The sequence below is a fragment of the Hemitrygon akajei genome, chromosome 30, assembly GCF_048418815.1.
Source record: "Hemitrygon akajei chromosome 30, sHemAka1.3, whole genome shotgun sequence".
In the NCBI taxonomy this organism is placed as follows: domain Eukaryota; kingdom Metazoa; phylum Chordata; class Chondrichthyes; order Myliobatiformes; family Dasyatidae; genus Hemitrygon; species Hemitrygon akajei.
The window spans coordinates 9,019,103-9,040,009 of record NC_133153.1 but is presented as its reverse complement, the minus strand read 5'-3'; the positions used below and the strand labels follow the sequence as shown (position 1 = coordinate 9,040,009).

The 20,907-nt window shown below is 38.9% G+C and overlaps 1 protein-coding gene across 5 annotated transcripts in view; it reads left to right on the top strand.

Moving 5' to 3' along the window:
* The window catches only part of zfand6 (zinc finger, AN1-type domain 6), a 68,204-nt gene that overhangs the window by 29,568 nt on the left and 17,729 nt on the right, over nucleotides 1-20,907 (top strand). For 4 of the 5 annotated variants that reach the window (XM_073032962.1, XM_073032958.1, XM_073032959.1 and 1 more), the window contains 2 exons: nucleotides 1,837-1,999; nucleotides 7,985-8,093. In XM_073032962.1, the coding sequence (XP_072889063.1) occupies nucleotides 1,852-1,999; nucleotides 7,985-8,093 (257 nt within the window). In that variant the 5' untranslated portion in view covers nucleotides 1,837-1,851. Of the gene's footprint in view, nucleotides 1-801; nucleotides 838-1,836; nucleotides 2,000-7,984; nucleotides 8,094-20,907 lie in introns of all 5 variants that reach the window. The other variant, XM_073032961.1, reaches the window with a different exon arrangement.

The window sequence follows — 20,907 nt, the reverse complement described above, 5'->3', positions numbered from 1 at the left end:
AGCTTGATGGGCGACTAAGAATATTTTAAAACTACAAGGGAGATGAGTAGGGAGAGACATCACACTGGAATTATTCTGCTAAGAGTGAACATTGAAATGCTGGGTTCAGTAGTCTGTCTAGTAATAAACAAGTTCTGTGCTCTCATGGCACTATTAATAACTTGCAGTTCAGCAAATGAGGGCAAACCAAAACTTGAAATGCAGGTAGAGTAAACTATCTGACAGTGTATATCATTCCACAAGGTCTTTGGCTCCACGAAGCTTTCATACTTCTGGATATCTGAGCTTTGTAAATAACATTCCCAGCGAACTCTCTTGAAGTTTGTTTTCTGTACAATCTTGCATTGTGTTATATTGCAAAGTACTAGTAAGTGTATGTTTTAAAGAAGTAGTAAAAGTTTAAAATGCAAGAATTCAATTTCAGTGTCATTTTATTTGAGCCCATTTGCTTAGAATATCTTAAGCTGATGGCAAGAAAAGGTCAATGGTTCTCTATCTCTGATGGAGCGGGTCTGTTTACTAGAATTAACAGAAATAATTAACTATCCATTTGTATACCTATGGTCAAGTCAAAATATTGTTTCTATAATCTTAGGAGAGATGTCTTGCCTACATTCTTTCAATACAGCTAAATGTATGTTGCATATACATTTACAAAAAATTAAGTACGGTAATTGTGAAGGAAGTAAAGCAGTCAATTGTTATGTACCCCTAGGCTTCACTTTGCTTGTTCTGTTATGTTGATTTGATTTTTTTTATTGTAATATGTGCTGAGGCTTGTCTTGCATATTGTTTCTATAGATCAGTTCATCACACAGTGAATTGAAGTAGTGCAAGGTAAGGCAAATACAGATGCAGAATAAAGTGTAACAGCTATGGAGAAAGTGGTAAACAATAAGATGCAGGACCATAACAAGGTGGGTTATGAGATCAAGAGCCCCTCTTATCATCCTAGTGAACCATTCAACAGTTGTATAACAGCAAGGTAGAAATGGTCCTTAAGTATGGTGGTATTTGCTTTTCACGTTTTTATCTACTTCCTGATGTAAGAAGGGAGAAGAGAGAATGTTCGGGGTAGGTAAGGTCTTTGATTATTGCTGGCGGCCTTACAGAGGCAGCAAAAAGTATAGAGAGTCCATGGATGAAAGGCTGGTTCCTGTGAAGTGCTATTAGCACAGTTCTCTGTAGTTTCTTGTGGTCGCGGATGTTGCAGTCATCATACCAAGTTGTGATGCATCCAGATAGGTTGCTCTCTATGGAGCATTGATTAAAAATCGGTAGAAGTTGAGACAAGACACTGTCAAATTACTCTGCAGATGCATTTGGAAGTTTTGTTCAGTTTGCTGATTATAAATTGCTAAAGCCCATCAATTAGCTGCTTGTGTGCAACATTGAATTGGCTGATGGCTTCCAATTTTACAGTTGACTTTTGTGTCGTAAGTTAATGTATAAAATCAATATTGCTGTCTCTGGCATCAGGTACTCCCTGAGGTAGTCAAGTGCAGAATAGTTTGCTTTTAATATCTTCCAATGTCCCCTCCCCTTTCTTTTAGCCCCTAGTGTTTTTCCACAAAGAATTCTTTGCAGCCATATGCTGTAGAGGATCGCAGTAGACAGCATGTTATTCTGGTACAGTCAAGACTTTGGGAAAGGGTGGAAAATAGTACCTGTATATTGCTAAGGTACATTCAACGAGCTCTGTAACTTGTTTTTAATTTTCTTTTTTAAACTTTTCTATTTGTGATGTCAGTACAACCTACAACAGCAGTGAGTTTTTTCACTGTTGTATCTTAGTGACAATGATTCTTAACATTTTTTAAAACTTTTTTTTAAAAGGTGTTTTGGAGGAACATGGCTCAAGAAACCAACCAGACTCAAGTGCCTATGCTGTGCACCACTGGCTGTGGATTTTACGGGAACCCACGAACGAATGGCATGTGTTCTGTTTGCTATAAGGATTTTCTTCAGAGGCAAAATAATAATGGCAGAATCAGTCCTGGTAAATACCTTGCTATTTTAAAAAAAACAATTCATTCTATTTTCTAATCAATCTACACCAATTATTTTACTTTGTTGTTTTCTGTTATCATTTTCATTACTGTACATTCAAGATTCAAAAGTACCTCTCATCTTATAGAACAAAGTACCTCCTAAGGTGTTGCCACAAATCAACGGGCATATGGGTGCTCTGATTTCCAAATACCAAGAGGTTTGCCTAAAATTTGAATCACAAGATATCTCCCAATGTGCTTTTATCTGATTTTTTTTCCTCTACTTAGTATTTTTTCAATTTGGTTTTTTAAATCAAGTATTTTAATTTTGCATATTTTTATTTGCATCTTTAAAGAAATTACTGTTTTCTCGCTATAACTGGATTCTGCTGATAAGCATTTAGTTTTGCTTTTATAGAATATAAGTTCAGTACAAACCTTGCCAAAACTTTTGTATATCCATATAGTTTGCAGTGCTTTAACATAGATTCGTCTATGTGCAGTTATTCCAATGCTACATTATCCCAAATCACCAAATATCATTTTCCACAAGATATTGTGATAGCTACCAGCTATCATAGTTATGAGTTCGCATTAGCATTAAGGCACTCTCTTTTAATATAAAGTCCTATAATGTTTTGATGTTAATCTTAATCATTCTTGTAGTTTTGTTCCATGTTGCTGAATATAAGTTCTGGGAAGGTCAGAGTTGGGCATGGAAAAGAACTGTCCATCATAGAGCATTTAGTCACTCAAAGAGGTGGTAGATTGTGAATCAGACTTTTGCACTAACTCTATTTAATTGTATACCTACTTTTGAGATATTTTAAACACAAAGATTGCAGATACATTGTAAAACTATACTTGTATATTGCAGTCACGAGGAAATCTGCAGATGCTGGAAATTCAAGCAACAAACACAAAATGCTGGTGGAACACAGCAGGCCAGGCAGCATCTATAGGAAGAAGTACAGTCGATGTTTCGGGCCGAGACCCTTCATCAGGACTAACTGAAAGAAGAGATAGTAAGAGAGACCGTCTCTTCTTTCAGTTAGTCCTGATGAAGGGTCTCGGCCGGAAATGTCGACTGTACTTCTTCCTATAGATGCTGCCAGGCCTCCTGCATTCCACCAGCATTTTGTGTGTGTTGCTTGTATATTGTAGCTGCTGCTTAATCTTTGAATATCAGATTAAGTTTATTCCAAAGCTTTGTAACTGAAGTTCACTGGCAGCAGTCAGGATAACAGTTAACAGTGCAGGAAATTACATCCTCAGGAAATTGAGTAACCCCATTTCTTAAGGAATTCAGCTAAGGTTCCTGATGTGAACAGTATTACCCTAGCTCAACTGTTAGTGGGGTAACACTCTATAGTTGCCTCCATGAAAATAAGGTATTATTCGCAGAAATGGGAAAGGATTTCATCAGCACATAGTAATGTAAATAGCTAGTGACTGCACTGCCTTCAAATGATTGTTTAATGTCATTTATGACAAGTTCTTCATGTTTCAATTTTGGCTAAAGGGCAGAAAGAATGGATAAGTATTACCATATCAATTTTTTCACTATTGAATGTGAATGCAAGTAACTCTCATCTTCTACAAATCTTCAGTTAGTAAAATTAATCTGCAGGGTTCCACTGAGAGTGGCTATTGTTCTGGTGGTTTATTTCTGTTTCTCCTTGAAGAATAAGGTACACTGTCCATTTCCGTTGTCTTCATTTCCTGAGTTGCGGAAGCAGTGTTGTTATTATTTTTGTTTATTGCAGCATCTTTTTGGATACCCTGAGCCCATTCTGTCTCTGGACCCCAAATCTGAATGAACACAAATTGAAAATAGAAGCTGGCTCTTGAGCCTGATATTTTCCCCCCATTCAATAAGGCTACAGCTAAGATGCTTATAACTTCAAGATTGTGTTGTTCCCTACACCCAAATAACCTTCTAATTCTTTGCCTATCAAGAAGCTGTCTGTCTCTGTCATAAAAATAATCAAAGGCTACTTTTACTGTTTTTTGAGTAAAATAGTTCCAAAGATGTGTACATGATCCTCTAAGAAGAAAAAAAGTTTCCTATTTTCTATCCAAAATCGGTGACCCCTCGGTTGTACCAGAGCAGGAAGCATATTCTCCACATCTTCAATTCAATACCCGTCAAATCTTTAATGTTCAAATTAAGTCACCTCTCTGTATTCTTAAACCCCAGCACATTCAACTAATCATCTCCCACACATTCAAAGTATCGGTCTAGTCATAAGCTTTTGAAATACATTTATTGAAAAAGGAAATCAATATGGTGCACAATTAATGAAAATGTAAACGGAAACTACAGTTGCTGGAAATCTGAAAGAAAAACTATGATATAAATGCTCAGCTTTCAGACAGAATCTGGGAGGAAACCCATAATCACTTCAGTCCATGACGTATAGTCAGAATTGCAAAAGGAAAGGTGCAAATAGTTTTTATAGCAAGGAAGATATGGAAAGGGTTTGTAGAATTATCAAAGTTGATAGTAAATTTATTTTCAAAGTAAATGTGTCACTATTTACTACCCAGAGATTCATTTTATTGCAAAACAAAGAAACAATCAAAGACAGACAAATGACTAATGTGCAAAAGATGACATTGTGGAAATGGATACAAAAAAAATAATATTGAGAGCATGAGTCATAGAATCTTGAAAGTGAGTCCATAGGTTGTAGAATCAGTTCATTGTTGGGGTGAGTGAGGTAATCCACAGAGGTTCAGGAGCATGATTGTTGAGGGGTAATAATTGTTCCTGAACCTGGTGGTGTGGCACTTAAGGCTCCTTTGCCTTCTTCCTGAAGGCAGAAGCAAGAAGAGAACATGAAGGGTCCCTGACAGATGTTGCTTTCCTGCGACAGTGCTGCTTATCAGTGGTGCGGAGGGCTTTACTAGTGATGGGCTGGGCTGTATCCATTACATTTTGTTGGCTTTTCTATTCTAAGGCATTGGTGTTTCCATACCAGGCCACGATGCAACCAGTCAGTATACTCACCCCGCCGTGCATTTGTAGAAGTTTGTCAGTTTTTGATGACATGACATATCATTTCATCTTCTGGGAACATCTCATAGGGTGACACCCGATGACTTAGTATGGCAGCTACACACTCATTAAGCTTTCTTTTCTCTGTAATGCGTTTCTTAATAACAAGGCTGTGAACATGTCCAACAGGCCAGACTACATCAATAGAGAAAAAAACATAATATAGGCATGAAGGGCTAGTTCTGATTTAGAAAGAGTGTGCTACCTAAATTTCAAGAATTTGACTAGCAAAAGTTGCAACATACCAAGATAAAAGATGAGAGATTGTTCTTAAGCTTTCATTAGGTCTTTTTGTAGCAGTCCTGCAGGCTACAGAGAGACATGTCTGAGTATGAGTGGGATGGGGAATTAAGATGGCAGACGACCAGAAATTCAGACTTAGGCTTGGTCTTGCCAACTGAACTCGGGTGCTCTCAAAGCAATCGCCTTATCTGCATTTGGATTCTGTAGTATAGTGCTATCATTCTGAACACTAAATAAAATACACTAGATTGGAATAAATGAAAATGAATTGACATTTCAGATGGAAGTACTGTTCTGGTTCCTGGATGGTGAGAAGGGTAGAGATGAAAGGATAGCACACATTACAATAGATGTGGATAATCAGACGACTTCTCCCTCTAACTTGAATTACATGCACCAGAAAAGCAGAGAAGCTTGAGTTTCATCATTGCCCAGAGGAGAGCACCCAGAAGATTAAGCTTTAACATAGAAATTAAAAGATAATATTGTGTACTAGTGCCTAAAATATGCAATAGTTAAATGAATAAATTCAGCAAAATATCGATTTCCTTTTGACTCGCTGTAGATAACTTATCTTTAACATCAATGTCCAGCATTTTTATTGGCAAAAGTCTTCATCAAGTTAGAATACCTTGGAAACTCTGCTCATTAATGGGGCAGTGATGTGATCCCAAGTATGTAAAATGATTGAGATAATGATTGAATTTCCATCTTCCTTCCACTCTTATTTCTAGCTTTTCACGCATGTCAATTTATTTTGAAACCTACCCTGTACATATTAATATTTATAACCCTTTTAATTTTAATTGGCAAAATATTATCATTTAAAGACATTAAAATGGTAAAAATTATATTGGCTGGGGATCCATCCAGTTTGAAGATTTATTGGATACAACATTTTGGGCTTCTTGCCAGAGCAACAGCTGACCAACATGCAAATCTTGACGTATTGATTTAACCACTATTGAGGAATTAGTTTATGAAAATAACTTTGGTTCCCTATTTCCCCCTCTTTTACTTTCTAAGGAAAGAATTTGTGACCAATTCCACCAAGTTCCATTTGACTTTCACTGGAATAAAAGATGGAGCAGATTAATCTTAATCTGTGTGATCCAGTCATCGTAGATTTATAGCAACTGATTTTAAAATACATAGTTTTAGAGACTAGTCCTCACTTGTTGGCTTACAAAATCCTTTTAACTAGGCTAATAATTGCTTAAAACATATCTCAACTAGGAAAAAAACTCTTAAGGGAGCAGATAAAAGGGAAACAATAGATATAATTCATCTGGATGTAATACAGTGTTCAACAAGACACCAAACTTTGCAAGAAATGAGCCCGCAGTGCTAAATGATAGTATGGATGGAAGATTAGTTGACTAGTGGGTAACAAGGAGTAGAGATATAAAGGCCGTTTTCAGGTTGACAACCTGTGACCATTAGATTACAAAGGGATCGGTATTATTATAATTAACCTCAATGATTGAAAGCAGTGAACAAATATCGTAGCCAAATGTGTTCATTCATAGCTTGTTGCACCAGACAGTCAGCCATTCTTGCCTGGCACATAGTGTCAGGATTGGTCTTCTTTTCAGATTAATCGGGACACGGTATGAACGTTCCTGACTCAACCCTTGTTTTTTATGACGCCGAGTAACTAGCTTGGTGCTCAACCTGGCACGGATGGAAAGCGTGTCTTGTGGGGCGTGGGGGGGCCTGCTGGGCTTGAACTTGGGAGCCTTCGCTTCTGAAGTCTGGTGCTGATGCCGCTGCGCCACCAGCTGGCTACAGCCAAATGTGTGGATTGTACAGAAGTAGGTGGGACAGCAAGAGGGTTATACAAAAAGCTTACAGAAAGGTTAAATGAATGGGCAACTGGAGGAAAATGCTGGATATGTCATGGTCAATTTGGATGGAAGATTGATTAAAAAATGTTATTTAAACGGAGAGAGACTACCAATAGCTGCAGTACAAAGTAATTTAGGATGACTAGTACGTGAAGTAGACATCTAGTGTACAGTTGCAGCAATTTATAATAGAACGCTTGTGGCAATTGGCCACACACTAGTGAAACTACACCAAGAGTACTACTGTTTTAGTCACCATATTCAAAAGGTACTTTATAGGTGAAGGCGGTTAGGTTGATGAAAGATTATCAACCAGAAATGCTTTTTTCTGCAGATGCCGTCTGACTCATGAGTATTTATAGCAGTTTCTGGTTTCTGCATTTACAGTATCTTGCCACTAGCCAGATGTCTTTGTTTAGTGATGTTAACTGAGAGATAAATGATTGTTGCCAGTAAACTCAGGAGAATTCTTGTGTAAAGCCAGAAAATACTGGAAATGCTCAATAAATCAGGCAGCATCTGTGGGGAGAGAGAGAGAGAAAAAAACCCAGTAACCATTCCAGATCCAAGGCTCTTCATTAGTGTTTGCCTTCTCAATATGGATAGAGCCTTGGAATCAATGTGAAAATCCAACAATTGTAATTTAACACTTCATCTAATGAGAGTTATTGACCTGAAGTCTGCCTTAGCTTCTCTAAAAGTATTGAGGATCTTACACCTTCTGACTTCACTGCTCACTGACATTGAAATCTTTTGACCATAACTAATTAGATGCTAGAAACACTATATTAACCATCTTTCACAATTCCATGTATAATTTATTCGCAACTGTTCTCTTATAGGATCTGCCAACTTGAGCAGTTTAACAGATGTGTATCCTGTTCAATGCACAGAAGGAAACCCCTCAGAATTATCATCATCATTCTCTTCTTCTACATCTGGCCATTCTAGGTAATAAAGATAATTTAGTAGTGGGGAGTGAATGTGTAATTTTAGCCACTGTTTTGGTCAAGAGCAAATCAAAAATGTAAAAACTGATTATTTAGTAATTAATAAATATTCATAATTAGCAAATGCTTTATCAATTTTATGAAATCAGTTTGTCTGAATGTTAGCAGAGAAATAATCAACATGTCACAAAGTGGGGTATGTTTACTTCGGTTTCTGATGATTCAGTTAATTTCTTGTAATCTTGAACAAAACAAACATCAATAGTTCTCTATTCAGTTATGGAGAGCAATGTCTCCATGCCTTTTATTCAACATGGCAGAATATTTTATCTCTTAGCATAAATACTTTCTGCATTATTGAAACTATTACTCTTTTTAGCTGTGTTTTACAAAAAATTAAGTACTTCAGAAATTGGAGCAGATAGGAGTAGGCCAGCCAGCCCTTTGAGTCATTCATCAAAGCAGAATGTCACCTCTATTACCATTTTCCAGTACTTTTCCCATATCCCTTCACTCTCTTAACATCCAGCTATTTGTCGCTGTGTTTTGATTGAAGTTGGAGAGCCTCCCCAGCCTGTTCTGAAGGCAGAGAATTACAAAACATTGTGTGGTAAAACTTATTAGTCCAAAAAAGCCTAGGCTTCTCTGCCAGGGGAATCCTCCTTCATTTATTGAATTACCTCATGGGGGGACAGTAAGTTTTAAGGTCTCATTTGTTTACTTAATTTCTCCTTGAATAACAAAATGTTCCAGCTTGGAGCCAGTTTAGTGTCTCTTCACTCTGCTCCTTCTGTGACAATATTTCTTTAAGCTAAAAGGATCAAAACTATGCACAATACTTTAGGTGTGTTCTTTAAGCAAGATGACTGGTTTCTACTTAATGATTAGATATTCTTGTTCTCCTCTCCTCAGTGCTCATTTATACCAATTCTTCCATTACTGCTGTGTGTCTATTCTCTTATTAATGTGGCTTCAGTCATTTTTATTAAGTTAAGGATGTTATTTAAAGTGTACATTGGCACTATGTGCTTTTGGGTTTCTGTTTCAAGAGCTATTGCCTTAATCATAATAAGGCTCAAAGAGTATTCATAAATCTTTGGGGGGGAGCAGTTTATCTGAAAGTCAAATTCAAATTTATCTCTTCCATCCCAACATACCTCTTTAATGCCTCTTTAAATGAATTTTCTTTAACTGTGTGGCATACTGCAGTAAGCTCAAAATAAGTTTCATGTTAAAACAAGATCCAGATAAATTGCTCAGTAGAATCTGAGTGTGAAAATCATGTGAACTCATTACAATCATTCCCAAGAAGCTGGTGGGAAAACTGTCCATGTTGGGTCTCAATATTTCCCTCTGTAACTAGATCTTGGACTTCCTGACAAAGAGACCACAGTCCGTCTTCACAGCAGCGTCTTTGGCTTCAATACGTTGAGCACCGGTATCCCATGGAGCTGCATGCCAAGCCTGCTGTTGATCACATTGTTAATGCGCTACTGTACTGCCAAGTCCAGTTTTAACTACATCATTAAGTTTGCTGATGATGCAACACTGCTTGGCCTCATCAACAACAGCGGAACAGTATAGGGGGAGGTGGTAGAGGAACTTATGGATTTGTGTAAACACAATTACCTGAGTCTCATTATGGATAAAACTAAAGAGATGATTGTGGACTTCAGGAAGGTGCAGGCTGACCACTCCTTACTGCACATCAATGGCTTCTAAGTGGACAGAGGCAGGAGCACCAAATTTCTTGGCGTTCACATTACTGACCATCTCACCCGGTCCCTGAACACACCCTTTTTAGCCAAGAGGCTACAGGAAGCACCACTTCCTGGAGAGACTGAGGCAAGTACAACTCCACACCTCCCATTCTTACTGCATTCTACTGGAGCAGCATCAAGAGTGTCTTCACCAGCTGCATCACCCTCTGGTATGGAAATCGCAATGCATCAGATCACGAGACCCTGCAATGGATTGTGAGGACTGCTGAAAACATCACTGGGGTCTCTTTCTCCCCGCCACTCCAAATTCAGGACGTGTATCAGAAATGCTGCATATGCAGTGCCTCCAGCATTGTCAGTGACCCCTATCCTTCTCACAATCTCTTTGACCTGCCAGCAGGCAGAAGGCACCACAGCATAAGAACCAAAACTCAAGCTGGGTAACAGTTCACCTCCCTCAGGCTGTTAGACTACTTAACACCCTGCTGCCCCCCCCCCCCCCCCCACACACACACAGAACACCCTGTCTGAATTCTCTGATCTTCCCCTCCCCCCACTCCTCTACACAAGCACACTATCATCCTGCACTGGTCACTTTTCACCTTTTATTGCTGCTGTTGCACATATTTGTACTACAGCTATTCTATTATAATAATGCCAGTGACATTACACCGTCTAACATGAGCATACACCTCACACTTTATGCCAGGCCATGCCACTCAGGAATTTGTGCTGATATTGTTTTGTGACTCCATGTGCCAGATCATAACTGTGCTGTGTGTGACTATATGTACTGTGTTTCATACCTAGGTCCTAGAGGAGCAATGTTTCATTTAGCTGTTTGGTTGAATAACATTGAACTTGAAAGAGATGAGTCGGTGTGGGCCTTATTGTTCTACTAATCTGCACTTGACATGGTCATAGTTTATCTTTTGTCTCAACTCCCCTTGTCACTGTACTTAATTCTCATAAATTCTATAAAGCAATCAGATAACTTTATTTACCCATAAGTTGATTGGAATCTGGAAAGCGCTACTTGAGTTGGTAGTGGAAGCAGATACACTTGTAACATTTAAGTCCATGTGGACAATGTCCGATTGCATATACGTCCGTTGTCCCAATCGGAGAACGTGACGTAGCGGACGTAACCAATCCCGTGTATCAAGCATCTTTTGAGTGTAGTAGTGTATTCTCTCTATTTAATTTTCTTTTGAAAATATTACCATAAAGTGCATCATGGCTTCCAAACGCAGCAAAACCACTCCTAGTGATAGTAGCAGCAAAAGGCAAAGTATATAATATGGTGTTTGCACAACGTCAAAATCACATAACATCCGATTTCACAGAACATATCATGGACATCAAGCGCCACATACCAGTATATAAATGCGCTCTTGAGTTGCCAGAACTCAGCTGCTGACAAATGTGATTTTGTAGATGAATAATTGATGGTTGTCCTGGATGTGGTGGGACGAAGTTCCTATTTCTGTGCTTTGTGACTTATGAAACTCTTAGCTGTTGACACAGATTTTGTTGTTAAAGATCTTCATGACTAGGGAACATTGGGTGGGGAAACCTAAGAATAGTGGGAATCTGGAATGCAGTACATGAAAGGCTGGTGGAAGACACTTGCCACATTTTATAACATTGTAGATAGACGAGCATTTGAAGGACAAGGCTATAGTCATTGAGCTGGGTACTGAGATAAATGATTTTTTTTGGTTAACTAACTTGCTCTAAAGCAACAGTTGCCCTCAGTAGAAAACGAAGCGACACAATATCCATACTGTTCTATAGATTCTACACATACATTATGTAAGTATAGATACATCGCAGAAACAAGCTCTTTGGCCCAATTCACCCATACCAACTAAGATGATTATCTAAATCAGTCCCATTTGCATATGTTTGACTCGCATCCCACTAAACCCGATGTTCCCAACCTGGGGTCCATGGAGCCCTTGCTTACTGGTGTTGGTGAATGGCATAAGAAAGGAACCGGTTTAGAGTCTAAACCTTTAAACGTACTTATCAAAAAATGTAAGTGTTTTAGTTGTACCTCTCTGTACCACTTCCTTTGGCATGCGCACCTTCACCTGTGCCTGACCAGTATAAGTTCCATTACATGTGAAGTCCTGGTCAATCTCCTCTGCACCTTCACCTGTGCCTGACCAGTGTAAGTTCCATCACATGTGATGTCCTGGTCAATCTCCTCTGCACCTTCACCTGTGCCTGACCAGTATAAGTTCCATTACATGTGAAGTCCTGGTCAATCTCCTCTGCACCTTCACCTGTGCCTGACCAGTCTCTTAAGTTCCATCACATGTGATGTCCTGGTCAATCTCCTCTGCACCTTCACCTGTGCCTGACCAGTCTCCAAGTTCCATCACATGTGATGTCCTGATCAATCTCCTCTGCACCTTCACCTGTGCCTGACCAGTCTCCAAGTTCCATCACATGTGATGTCCTGGTCAATATCCTCTGCGCCTTCACCTGTGCCTGACCAGTCTCTTAAGTTCCATCACATGTGATGTCCTGGTCAATCTCCTCTGCACCTTCACCTGTGCCTGACCAGTGTAAGTTCCATCACATGTGATGTCCTGGTCAATCTCCTCTGCACCTTCACCTGTGCCTGACCAGTCTCCAAGTTCCATCACATGTGATGTCCTGATCAATCTCCTCTGCACCTTCACCTGTGCCTGACCAGTGTAAGTTCCATCACATGTGATGTCCTGGTCAATCTCCTCTGCACCTTCACCTGTGCCTGACCAGTGTAAGTTCCATCACATGTGATGTCCTGGTCAATCTCCTCTGCACCTTCACCAGTGCCTGACCAGTCTCCATCACATGTGATGTCCTGATCAATCTCCTCTGCACCTTCACCTGTGCCTGACCAGTGTAAGTTCCATCACATGTGATGTCCTGGTCAATCTCCTCTGCACCTTCACCTGTGCCTGACCAGTGTAAGTTCCATCACATGTGATGTCCTGGTCAATCTCCTCTGCACCTTCACCAGTGCCTGACCAGTCTCCAAGTTCCATCACATGTGATGTCCTGGTCAATCTCCTCTGCACCTTCACCTGTGCACTCATGCTTTTTCTGTACTGTACTCCAGCTGTGACTTAATTAATGTTTTGTATTGTTATATCATAACGTCCTGTTCTTCCTTTCCTGTGCACCAGCCAGGCAAATATCCCAAATGCCTTAACTACCTATGCTGCTGCCTTCAAAGATCCTTTGTGTATTCCAAGGTCCTTCTGTTTGCCAGTGCTTACCAGGGTTCTACATTCACAGCTGTTCACTCATGTGCATTGAAGATTTCGTAGTGTGTTTTTACGATAACTAAGCAGCTAGATTATTTCATACATAGTACTTCTGTAGATTTCTCTACTATTTAATTGGTCAAAGATGTTTTTTTGCCACTGAACTAATAGTAGGAAAGGGAACAGTCAAAATACCCTGTTATGAATCCTGAGATATTTGAACTCTCCTAAATCTGTTGCAATAGGGCAGTCTTTACATTGTTAATAAACTAGAAAACTAGAATAATAAGAGTCCAATCCTAATGTGATAATTCTTGAATAAGAATGAAAAATAAATTGGAGGGGAAAAATGTGATCTAGCTAATGTTATTAATGAATGTTCTTAATGCTTAATGAACTTGGTCAGTCTAATGTACATATGGTGCTAGATGTTATTTTCTATGCTGAGTAGCAATGCCTCAACTCCCACAGGATCTCGCCAAGCTATCTGCAGAGCAGTAGGAGTCTGTGATGTTGTGAGGAAGTGCTATATAGGTAGTTCTCCTGAAATTTTCTGGTTAAGATGTGAGAAATCAGGCTTTAATCAATGTGGCTAAGGGCTATGAGGTGTTCGCTGTCAGCAAAAGGGGATGTTTCTAAAGAACGCTAGTGACAGCTGTCCAGTGTGCCCTCTGGGAGAGAGCAGATGGACAACAGTTGGAGTATGGGATAAGGACAGTTTGTAAGGAACAGGGAATAAAGCTGAGAAGTTGAGAGGGGAAGGGATGAAATGAAGGAGCATGACACTGAGGAGAACCAAGGGTGAAAAAGAGGCAGTAAGACAAACAGGTGAGGGGCCAGAATGGGGCAGCAGATGATGCTGCAGCGGAGTTTGAGGAAGAGGCTATGGGTAAGGTTGTCTCTGAGCATGCGTGTGTAGTCAGTAAATGGCTATGCTAATTCTGCTTGAGCCTTGTCTTCTGTCTTACTGTATTTCATTCCCTTTGGCCCCTGGACCTGTAACTCCTATGCAAATGTCAACCCATGTTTAAAGTGTTCATGCACATGCATCTTCCAGTGCTCAAAATTGCAATGGAAATAAGTCGTCCTTGACTTCAAAGAACTAATATGAAGAGAAATGTTAAACAAGAGAAAATCAGCAGATTTTGGAAATCCAAGCAACATACACAAAATGCTGAAGGAACTCAGCAGGCCAGGCAGCATCTGTGGAAAAGTACAGCTGATATTTCGGGCCAAGACCCTGTGTGTTGCGTGAAGAGAAATGTGATTGATTCAGAGTTCCCTATGAAATGTCCCAGCAAAGCACTGAGTTTTAATACAAATGAAGTATAAATTCAGGTAACCACTTCTCAAGCAGGCTGCAGCTTTAGACTTGAGGGTCCACTTGGCCTACTTGACCATGTGGAATCTTCACTGAACCTGTACTGTTCTACAGTCATTTCAGTAGTGGCAACATGTATTCAACAGATTCAATCAATTCCATAATGCCTTAGACATGAGAGTAGAATTAAGCCTTTGGGCTCATTGAGTCTGCTCTGCCATTCCATCATCTCTGATTTTATAGTCCCTCTCAACCCCATTCTCCTGCCTTCTCCCTTTGTGGCAATGAACTGCACAGATCCACACCTTTTGGCTAAAGAAATTTCTCCTCATCTCTGTTCTAAAGAGCTGCCCTTTTTTATCCCCTGAGGCAGTGCCCTCTGGTCCTAGACTCCACTGCTATAGGAAGCATCCCCACCATATTCATAACAAAGCTGATGCAGAATACTTAAGTTTGTTCCCCATTTCTTTGACGTCCCCATTGCTAGCTCTTCATTATTTTCCAGCAGTCCAATGTCCATTCTCGCCCTTCCTTTATTCTTTATAGATATGAAAATACCTTTGGTGTCCACTTACATACAGCCAATTCCCTCAATCAGTGATCAGATCAGTGCCCAGTTTTGTCATGAATGCTGCTGGGCAATTGAGCAACAAATTGGAGGAAGAGACTTTGAGTGCTTACATCATAATTGGTAGTGCTCACTCTTCTGACCTTGTGATGGAAGGAATCAAAATTATTGCCCTTGGCCTCTGTCATAAGACTGGCTCTTTCGTCTCTGACTCCATCTCTTGTCATGTTAAATTTCAAGGTGAGCTTAATATTGTATATTTATGATGTTACTGATATTGAATAGTATATAACATCTCTCTGCTCCAGGATAGGGCAGCAGGAGTTTTCTTATTAGTAATCTGATCCTACATTGTTTTCAGTGTTTCATCAATGATATATTTTCTTGTAAAGAATAGAACTTAGCTGTGATTTGATTGTGTGGTGAGTTCTTTAGGTAGTGAAGTAATCCATAGGTGCAACATTCAGGCATGCTCCGGTGACTAATGTAATATTGGCACACGAGTGTTGGACCCTACAGGAATCCTACCAGTACTACCAATAAAAGAGAACTATCTTCTTTCCATGACACTCAGTCATATTACCATTGTTGTCTCCTCTACCGCCAACATCCCGGAGGTAGCTGTTGGTTGGAATCTTGTCATTTATGTGGCTTTCATTTACCTGACCAAGTAATATTCTCGGTTTTCTTCTGCATATTGCCTCCATCAGTGATAAGGCAGGCATCAACAGCATAATAGCATAACATCAGGAGCGTTTGCCGGGATACAGAAGTAGTGTCTGTCCAGGTCAGCGTCACCCAGAGACACAAAGTACAAGTGACATTGTAAAGCTAGTTAGAAATGGGAACTGGAGAAGAAGGATGTTAGGAAAATTATAATCGGTAAGAGATACAGAACAAATTGTTGGAAATGATTGGAAAATAGTAAATGTAATTCCTTGAATCAAAAAAAGCGAGAGGAAAGTTGGAAACCAAGGTTGAGTTTGCTTAATGTAGCTTAATAATTATAAGCTTAATAATTCAAGCAAAGACAATATGGTTCTGTAAAAGGGAAATCGCGATGGATCAAATTATTGGAGCTCTTTTGAAAAGTAACATGCTGTGGATTAAAAAGGTGTTATACTCAGATTTCCTGAAATAATTCAGTAATGTCATTGTGAAAATCAAGCCACATAGCATAGGGAGAATGTATGGCATGTAATTAGAGTCACACAGCCATAAGGCTGCTCTCTGTACTAATCTCTTTTACCAAGTCTTGATCTGTGGCCTTCTTTGCCATGACAATTCATATGCTTTTCTAGGTAATACTAAAATTTAGCCAGTGCGTTTCAGATTCTAGCAACTTACTGGTGGAAAAAGTTCTTTAGATCAACCTTAAATCTCATACCCCTTATCCGAAACCTGTCACTTCTGGTTTTAGAGGCCTCTGCTATGAAGAAAAGCTTCTTGCTACCTAACCTATCTATTTTCCTTAATAGTTTTGGTAGATTGGCTGTCTAAACAGTGAATAGCTTTTTTTAGGCCATTTTCCAGTTAAAAAAAAATTGAGTGGTGAACAATGGGAACTGATTGGGGCCAGGCCTCAACTTGTATTTGTATAAATTATTTGAATGGAAGCAATGATTGTATGGTTGATAAATTTTCTGATGATGCTAAAATAGGCATGAAAATAAGTTGTGAATAAAAGGCTACAAAAGAAAGAATAGGTTAAGTGCATGGGCAAAAATTTAGTAAATGGAATATAATAAGAGGACGTGAAATCATCAGGAAAGAGGAGTTCTTATCAAAATGAGAGATTGCAAAGCTGTGAAGTAGAGATTTGGTTAATTTGGTACATGGTTTACTAAAGGCTAGTGTCAGGTGTTGCAAGTGATCTAGAGAAGTAACATTCTTGCTGTTTGTTTCAATGAATACAAAAATAAGAGTTTATGCTTCATTTATTTAGGATTTTGAAAGGTCACGTCTGGAGCTTTGTGTACAGAGGTAGAAAGTTATTACTCATACTTCCCATGATAATGAAAAGGGTAAGAGGATATGTGAGTAGTTGGGGACAAGGTGTTAAAGTTGCAATCAAATCGACCATGATCTTGTTAAATGGCAAGAGGATCTGTAGGTGTACTGATACTTCTGATTGAATACAGTGGATTCCATTTAATTTGGCCATCAATTATTCAGAGCAACCACTTATTTGGAGCAACTCTTACAGAACAAAAACTAATCAAGAAAAATGCAAGGATTCCCTTTATTTTGGACACTATGCCGCTTAATTGGGCAGAAGACTTGCGGAATGGGTTCTAAGTAGCGTCAGTCACGCACATTTGCATGGTTTTTAGATGCTGCGCCGTGCTTAGAGCAAATGGTTTTCAAACAGGATTTGTTGCCTGTGTTTGTGTTCAAAAAACAGTGACTTTTGTCACTGATAGTTGGCGAGAAATAACCAGTTAGACCATTCTGAACTATTTTGCTAACTGTGATTTCAAGCATTCAAGCTTAGAGATGCCAGAAATGGCCAAGAGTGAAAATGAAACTATTTCACTGCTTCAATAAGTTAGGAACTATGAAGAATTTGAAGGTATCAACAATCATCATGAATGTGTTACGGATTCAAGCAACAATAAATATATGAGTGAGGCAGGGGTTTTTATAACAAATAACACGTTTATTAAACACTGAAAAACAAACCCCCAAAAGTAAACAAACCACTCACGTAACTGGAAATCAGCTGCTGTGTGGCAGCTTAAACAGTTCTTAAAGCAATGAAGCTTAAACAGTTCTTAAAGCGATGTTACAAAAACAGTTCTTCAAAGTGGTATTGCAAAAGTTCAAAATGCTTACAGTCCATTTAAGGGAGAGACTTTTTAAGACGATTTAAATTCTCTTTCACGTCGTGTTGTTGCAATTCCCAGTCGAACTACTTTTCCCACGAAGAATTTTACGAAGATGAAATGCAACGGCTTAAAGGCACTAACCTTTCCTTTACAACACTGTACTCAATCCTTTCTGCTATTCACAGGGATTAACACGAGCACAGTCAACGAATTCCTTCCGAATGAGGATTAAACAAGGTCGAACCTGTTTCACCGTCGAAATCGATTCTCTTCAATCTTTTAACTCCCGAACTCCGATCTTCACTCTCCACTGATTCTCAACTAGCCGTATTATAAAGAAACTGCTGGCAATGACCTTTTAAACTTTAGGCATTAGATAAAACTTCATCTTTCAACTAAACTGCGTCATAACATTAAATCACGCAGTGGCATGAAGTCAACATGGCAAATCCAGCCACGAACTGCCCCTCCTCACAGGGAGGGGTCCTCCTTTTATACCCTGTTTAAAAAAAAACCTGTCACATGACCTCTACTGGCGGGAAAATGACGTCACTCCACCATCACAAGACCATTACCTCAAGTCCAGTATAGCTTCAACACCAGTCACGTGACAAGTACACCACTGTCACGTGTCACGGGTACATAACAAATGTTATAATGAAAATGAAGATTAAGAGGAGGCAGTCATCGGGTAGCATTGTATGAAGGCAGTCGATTACTTGCAGTAGGTATCTGCCTGATTTTGTTCATGGTGTACACTGGATGAATTCCTTCAGTATCTTATTAGGAATTAATATGGTATTATAGTACTGTAGCACTATTGGTAGTGTTCTAATTTGTTCTGTATTTCATTTAATTACATCATTTGTTACTCTGTTTCTTTTATATACCTCTTTAACTATTTCCATGCAACTTTGACTAATTGGGTCAGCCTGATGTGTCACAATTAACTAGAATCGACTGTACTCTTGTAGCTTCTACCAGCTGCATAATGCATGCTATACAGTTCATCTGGATTTAAAACAAAAAGCAAGCTGCTGGAGGAATTCTGCAGGTCAGGAAATGGACAATAAAAATTTATCTTGGCAAATGCTGCCTGACTCCAGGAATTCCTCTAACAGTGTTGCTTTTGCTCCAGATTCCTGAATCTGCAATCTCTTGTGTCATCCGTTCACCTGTGCTTCTAGGGCAGAACCACAAGGTGTGATCCCTACCATCACGCCAATCCCGCCTTCCAATGCTGTCTGTGATTTCCATTGGTTTGGTTTCTTCCCAGATGCCAAAGCTGAGTGGGTTAATTTAGTGGGCCTAATTGACTGCTATAAAATTTCCCCTTTATAAAGGTAACTGGTAAGATTGATGGGAATATAGGGAGAACAGGTTACAGAGAAAGGGAGAATAGGTTACAGGGAAAATAAATTTGGGGAATGTTTTTAATGGGTTAAATGACTGTGTGACTTAAGAAAATTACCACTAGGTTGAGAGTAAATGCGGACCTTGTTAGCAATATTCCTATCAGAATTGTATTTTTTAATTATCAGGATTTACCACTGGTTAAATGCTTTATATATGAAAGCATGGTGTAGTGTCTTTGGATGTGAGAAGGTAATGCAGAACAGACCTGCCAGAGGTTTGAGAATAAGATACAAGAATATTAAAAATGAGCAATTCAGTCTCAAAGAAAGTTCTCAACCAATTCAACAAAGATTCAAAGTACAATTTTTATCAAAAGTATGTATATAGAATACAACTCTTCCTGCAGGCAGACATGCAACAAAGAACCATGGTACCTGTTCAAAGAAAAAAACATCAAACTCCCACAGGCACAAAAACATATAACAAATTATGCAAACAACAACAAAATTGAGCAAAAATACAAAAAGTAAAACACAAAATCAAAAACTATATTTCAGTCATTCAACATCAAACCGGGAATCCAGCAGAATTCAGTTTATTTCTGTTCACTGCTACTAGCCAACTGCAGGCCACAGAGCCAATCTTCGCCAAAGTACCCCAGTCAGCATCGATTACCCTGATCAAACTGGGGGGAAAAAACAGCAAAAAAAAAATGTAACCAGAATTCAGGAACACATTCAACATTGCTTTATGAGGAAGAACTGGGCAGAGGACAATACTAAGACAACAGTCCTCTATTTTTGTGATTTTTCTCAACGAAGTTCATAAAGATTAGGTTCCTGAAATTATATGGCAAATGAAATTGTAGGCGATGTTTTTTCTTGCTAAGCCTCTCAAGATTGGTAATGACCAAAATTGGCAAGACACTGACAATTCATTACATTTCTGATTTTTGAAATTTATGCAGCCTCTTTGTAAGCTTTTTGCAGCTTCATCCTGCATCTAAGTTAGGATTAAATATCTTTGATATTTCTTTTGCTTCACAAAAAATACACTTGGTTTGAGATTTACCTTCAGTTTCTACATACTCATCACTGGGTTAATGCACCACCTAAGTAAGTTCTCGATCTTCATTAGATGCTGGAATTTCAAAAGTAGTAGCTAATTAATGCTTTAATGGAACTTGCTCAATTTTCCTCTCTTGCACAGCTTTCAAATTCAAACTTTTTTTAGGAGTGATTTGGGGGGGGGGGTATTTGGCTGGAGAATTTTTAAATTGTTAACTTTACTGCATTTATATCCTTAGCCTTTAGGACTCAATAATACTAAAGTTAATAAGTTAACTGGAAAACTGATGTTTAATGGGTTTGTGGAAATTCTTTGCATTTTACATGAAAATGTTTTTTTTTAAGGTCAGCAGGTCAACCAGAACCAATAGAGAACAATAGAGCTAATATTTCAGATCAGCAGCCTTTCAACAGAACTTATCAGCTCATCAGCCTAAAATATTAATTTTTTTCTCCACAAATGCTTAGTCTTTGCTGAATATTTTATATTTCAGCTTTCCAGAGTTCGCTGTTTTTCACTGTTTCATTGGATAATGCTTGGAATGATATGGCAAAGAATTTCCCACTCAAGTGTCCAAAGTTATTGCAGCTGAGTGTTATTTTGTAGGCATCAACATTTTGCTGCATCCCAAAAGCCATGATTCCAGCCACACTGATAGACTGATCTAACCAAATGCAGTTGTTAAAGATT